The following is a 6169-nucleotide window of genomic DNA, read 5'->3' as shown; positions in this document are numbered from 1 at the left end:
CGCATGTGCCATAATTTTGTAGCACCATGGTCTGAATATACTAAGATCTTTCAGCCACTCCAGCAAGTCCACCTACAACTGTTCTCCCTAACAACTTGTCAGTGTTCCCTGCAGTCCTTTTACCCTTCATCACAGTCAGAGCACCTTTGCATACTCGAAGAATATCACTGTCCCCATCAGCTCTATAAGTAAACCCTTTGGCCTGCAATGTCCCCAAAGAAACCAAATTCTTCTTCAAATCTGGTATGTGCCTAACCTCACATAACGTCTTCACTACACCATCATCCATCACAATTCTGAGTTCTCCCATACCAATAATTTCACATGCTTTATTATTTCCGAGATACACGAAACCAAAATTGCCTGCCCTGTATGTGGTGAACCATTCCCTGTTAGGCGTCATGTTTGGCGTCATGTGGTGGGAACAACTAGTGTCAAGTATCCACTCATCTGTACTATGATTTGATGATACATATAGTAGATCAACTTCACTATTGTAACCAGAGTCATCTTTCTGTGCAACATTTGTAGATGTAGATACCCCATCTTTCCCCACCGGCTTGCTAGGACTCCATTCATTGGGACAATCCTTTTTATTATGCCCAGTCTGTTTGCACTTATAGCACTCTACTAGTGTTCTGCCCCTAAAATTTGGTCCTTTTCCTTTGGCAGGACCTCCTCTGCCTTGTCTCCTCCCACGCGCTTGGCTCCCTTTCACGTACAGCCCATCACTCTGAGACCCTTCACCTACATTCTGTCTTCTTTGAGTGTGGGACAAAAGTGCAGATGCGATCTCATCCAGTTTGATTGAGTCTTTCCCATATGTCAATGTTGTCACCAAGTGTTCATAGGAATTTGGCAAAGAACACAGTAATATTATTGTTTTGTCCTCATCATCAACCTTCACATCAAGTTTCTGCAAGTCATTGATCACTTGATTAAAATTGTTGAGATGTTGTTGCAAATCAGCACCTTCCTGCATCTTCAGGCCATAGAGTCTCTGTTTCAAATACAACTTATTTGTTAGAGACTTGGACATGAACCGCTTCTCTAATGTCTCCCATACCTCTGTTGGTGATGTCAGATCCATAACATGATACATCACCTCATCTGATAGACAAAGTCGTATGATTCCCGCGACCTTCTCCTTCAACTCTTCCCAATAACAATATCTGTTATAGGTCATTTATTCAACCATTTCTTTAATTGAGATATATATTACAAATAATAATATTTATATGCATAAACGTTTATTATAATATATATAGTTAAACTAATAGTAATTTAATTAGTGAATTTGTTGGGAACAAGCGAACAATCAAATAGTAAAGAGTATAGAGACAAGAGAATAACACAAGAGATTTGGTAACGAGGTTCGGCCAATTGTGCCTACGTCCCCGGGAGCGTTGAGCGGCTACCACTATATATTATTAGAGAATAAGGATTAGTGTTTTACTATTCTTCTCCTTGTTACATTAGGTTTACATAACATCAATATATATAGCCCTCTACCCCAACCCTTTACATCAGTCCAAGCCCATAACTTGTATTGCTGTTATCTAGAGATATGAGTCATTGCACAACAGAACTATTGGTTAAATAAATGTAACAATAGTAATTGGTACAATATTAATAAGAATGATAAAAATTAGGGATGTAAATTGTTGGTTTAGATCTATTTTTAGGTAAAACATCATTCCAATGTTGTCATGAATAAGATGAGGTCTAGTTCTGACGCATTTTGAAAGTGTTAAGTATTCTTAAAATACATATTTATTTCAAAATAACAAGTTTAGTAAGTTTTCAAAATGTCAAATTTATATAAAAGAATTGATAGGTATATTCCATAACTCTTGGGGTCAAGTCTAATACATGCTAACATTTAATTGAATATTAATAATAATCATATAAACTATAAATAACAACCTCATAGCAAAAAAAAAACAACAAAAAATAAAACATCAAGAAAGAAACACGAATAATACATCAACATAATTTAATAATAAAAAATTGTTTACTCTTAAGTAATAACACTTTTAGCAATTAGAAAATATGGGAAATGTACATTTTATATTATCAATTGTAAGGTTAATTAAATTTAAAATTGAAATAATCTTCATTTTTTATATGTATGTAATTAATACTAATTTGGCGTGCATTAATATGGTTTTTAAAATTGGAACAAAAAAATAAATAAATAAATTTTATAAAATCAGTCCAATATGATTAAACAATTTAAATTTTTGTGTGGTTTCAATTATTTTTGGACTGGTTTCTTTTGTATATTTGTCATTCAATAACAAAAAAACGAACGCCATAAAGCTCCCTTCGTAACATGGAAGATAAAGTTTGGCGGCAAAACTAGTTTTTAATTTTATGTTGTTTGGGTAGAATGAGATTAGATCAGAATGGTGTATCGTGGCCTTGTTTCTTGTCGTTGTCACATTGGATCCACCCCATTTTGGTCCCGTTGGCGCCACTCGAGCTCACTCCTTCACTCCTCAAAATTCAACTCACCATTGGGTACTACACTTCATGCCCACTACTTCAAGAATGGCTCCCTTCAAATTTTGAACTTGGCTAACTATCTTTTGTCCTTGTATATTAAATCCAATAATATGAATAATGCCCAGAAACTGTTTGATGAAATTCCCCACAGAAACAATCAAACCTGGACCATTCTTATATCAGGTTTTGCTCGAACCGACTCATCATCAGAAGTGGTCTTTAGCCTTTTTAGAGAAATGCAGGAAAAGGGTGCAGGTCCTAATCAGTACGCATTGTCCAGTGTTCTCAAGTGTTGTTCCGCTGGAAACAATCTCCCATTGGGTAAGGCAATCCACGCATGGATGCTGAGAAATGGGGTTTATGGAGATGTTGTGCTGGAGAATTCTGTTCTTGACCTTTACTTGAAATGCAAGAATTTTGAATATGGGGAGAGATTTTTCGGATCAATGAATGAGAGAGACATCGTGTCATGGAATATAATGACTGGTGCATATTTGCGCGCAGGAGATGCAGAGAAGTCTCTTGAGATGTTCAGGAACTTGCCTCACAAGGACGTTGTGAGTTGGAATACAATAATAGATGGGCTGATGCAATGTGGTTATGAGAGATGTGCATTGGAACAACTATATTGTATGGTGGAATATGGGACAGAGTTCTCTGCGGTCACTTTCTCAATAGCTCTTATTTTGGCGTCTTCTTTATTACTTCTTGAGCTTGGGAGACAACTTCACCTGTGGGTCTTAAAATTTGGATATAGTGGTGATGAATTTGTAAGGAGTTCGCTTATTGAAATGTATTGTAAGTGTGGTAGAATGGATAAGGCATCTTTAGTTCTCAAAGATGCACCTCAAGATTTTCTGAGAAAACAGAATACTGGGTTGAAATCAAAGGCAGAAATAGTTTCATGGAGTTCAATGGTTTCTGGTTATGTTTGGAATGGTAGATATGAAGATGGTTTAAAATGTTTCAGGTTAATGATTCGTGAACTAGTTTTAGTTGATATTTGGACTGTCACAACTGTTATTTCTGCTTGTGCTAATGCTGGGATTATGGATTTTGGTCGGCAGACACATGCCTACACTCAGAAAAATGGGCATAGATTAGATGCCTATTTTGGGTCCTCCCTAATTGACATGTATTCTAAATCTGGTAGCTTGGATGATGCCTGGATGATTTTCCGGCAAATCAATGAACCAAATGTTGTTTTGTGGACTTCAATGATCTCTGGCTGTGCCATAAATGGTCAAGGGAGGGAGGCAATTCATCTTTTTGAAGGAATGTTGAAGCAGGGAATTATACCAAATGAGGTTACCTTTTTAGGAGTTTTGAATGCATGCAGCCATGTAGGGCTGCTTGAAGAAGGTTGTAGATATTTTCATGTGATGAAAGATGCTTATTGCATTGATCCTGGAGTGGAACACTGCACTTCGATGGTTGATCTTTATGGTCGAGCCGGTCAAATAATTGAGGCAAAGAACTTTATCTATGAAAATGGTATCTCTCACTTGACTTCTGTATGGAAATCACTTTTATGGTCTTGCCATCTTCATAAAAATATTGAGATGGGAAAGTGGGTTTCTGAAATGCTACTTCAAGTTACACCATCTGATTCAGGAACCTATATTTTGCTATCCAATATGTGTGCTTCTAACCATAAATGGGATGACGCTGCTCGGGTAAGGAGTTCAATGCATCAAAAAGGTATCAAGAAGCAGCCTGGTCAATCTTGGATTCAGCTAAAGGATAAAATCCACAGTTTTTATATGGGAGATAGGTCTCACCCACAAGATGAGGACATATATTCATATCTGGAGACTCTAACTGGAAAGTTGAAGGAAATTGGATACTCCCTTGATGTGAAACTAGTCATGCAGGATGTAGAAGAAGAACAGGGTGAAGTACTTATTGGTCATCACAGTGAAAAGCTTGCATTAATCTTTGGTGTCATCAACACTTACCCTGGGACACCCATTCGAATTATGAAGAACCTCCGCATTTGTACTGATTGTCATAACTTCATCAAGTATGCTTCTCAGCTTCTAGGAAGGCAAATAATTGTGAGAGATATCCATAGGTTCCATCATTTTAAGAATGGTAGTTGCTCTTGTGGAGATTATTGGTGACAAAAGGCAAAACACCTTATATATAATTACTGGCACCAATAAGGCATTGATCTAGTGGTGTAAGATTTCGCTAGATTCCTATAAAAAATCAAAAGCTCAATTCCTAGGAGCGACATTTGTTGGAAGATACAACATGCATTTTGAAATGGATTAGTTCCTTACCTATAGGGTGAGAGGATACCTTTAATAGTACTAAAATAATTATTCATGCACGATTCTACCATCTCCTTAATATATTTATTTTTGATCATATCTTATCTAGTGTGTCAACTCATCCAATACAACATTTTCATTTTTGTTACATAGAGTTTATTCTTTTGTTGACATTTAATCGTCTAATATTCAGACTCATAATATTGTGGGGTTTTATAATTGTGTGGGAAACTTTGTTTTTAAGTTTGAGTGATACATTTTATGAACAGTAAATTTTGCCCTCACAGGAAGCACATATCAATTGATTTACAATTTTGATGAGTTATGAGTTAATGCGATAGCATTTTACAATTTCAAAAAATGGCAATTAATTCAGTGGCCAACCAAGTTCATTCTATTTTGGAAATAGTAAGAATCCATAATGAGAATATTTTAACTTCCTACACTCGCAACTTCAATACAAAATTTGTCAACATTGTTATAGATAAATTTTCCTTTAAAAACACAAATTCCAGTTACAACATGAAGAGTTGATTAAAAACAAACACTCTCATACTATAGTACTTTGTCATGGCTTCACACTCCTACCCTCATTCCAAAATGCCTCTCATCACCTTCTTCTTCATGCTTATGCTGGATTCTTCACCCCAATGGGTTCTAGTATTGGTACCGCTCATTTATCAGGATCAGCATGTCTCAAAGTTTCTTCTGCTGAATTTGTTGAGTTAGTGAGGGAAGTTATTGATATTTTGGAACAAGTTTCTTCCATGTTGTCCAAGTTTAGTAGTGGCTTGGGAAATTTTTGTATTTCTCATGCTATTGCCGATTGCCTTGATTTGTGCTTGATTTGTCATCTGATGACCTCACTTGGTCTGAATCTGCTACACAAGATCCCAAAGCCCTTCTGACCACCTTTCAAATCAACAAAATGGTGCATTAACTCCTCTGAAAAATTCACCAAACACAACAGTCAGTAAGGTAACCATAGGAACCAACCACTCTAAGACATGGCATAATGACAAGTTTTTTAAAAAAGAGACATAGCACTTCCTTTGATCCCACGTCTGGTATCCAGTTTGTAAGGAATATGACAAGGTGTGATTCAGAAACTCCACAGTCAATCAACAATTTGACGTTATATGCCGTTCTACTTGAACAAAAGAAAAAATAAACTACATACTATGCAAGCTACAGTATATTCACCAAACAGCAAAAGAATATGTACTACGTCCTATGTTGGGGATATGTAAGATTCTATTCGCAAATCTTCCATACGTGAAGCGCGCAGGGCCTTGAAACCAAATACATTACTTATAATGGAAGTAAATATGGTAGTAACAGAACCTTCTTCAAAAAGGTCTAAAGGATCAGCTACATAAGCAATA

General features: G+C 36.3%; 1 protein-coding gene across 2 annotated transcripts; it reads left to right on the top strand.

Annotated features, from left to right (window-relative positions):
- The first annotated feature begins 2322 nt into the window (after positions 1–2322).
- Positions 2323–4730, top strand: LOC109338447 (putative pentatricopeptide repeat-containing protein At3g23330). 2 transcript variants are annotated; one of them, XM_019575692.1, is made up of 2 exons: positions 2323–4237; positions 4552–4690. In XM_019575692.1, exons 1-2 carry the CDS (start codon positions 2409–2411, stop codon positions 4580–4582), a joined length of 1860 nt encoding a protein of 619 aa, XP_019431237.1. In that variant the 5' UTR covers positions 2323–2408; the 3' UTR covers positions 4583–4690. The 2 variants fall into 2 exon arrangements, with proteins under 2 accessions (XP_019431237.1, XP_019431235.1); XM_019575690.1 differs by having other exon boundaries at positions 2323–4730.
- Positions 4731–6169: the final 1439 nt, after the last annotated feature.

This window comes from Lupinus angustifolius, unplaced genomic scaffold, assembly GCF_001865875.1.
Source record: "Lupinus angustifolius cultivar Tanjil unplaced genomic scaffold, LupAngTanjil_v1.0 Scaffold_25_390, whole genome shotgun sequence".
NCBI lineage: Eukaryota > Viridiplantae > Streptophyta > Magnoliopsida > Fabales > Fabaceae > Lupinus > Lupinus angustifolius.
The sequence above is the reverse complement of the archived record's forward strand: the minus strand, read 5'-3'. Positions and strand labels throughout refer to the sequence as shown.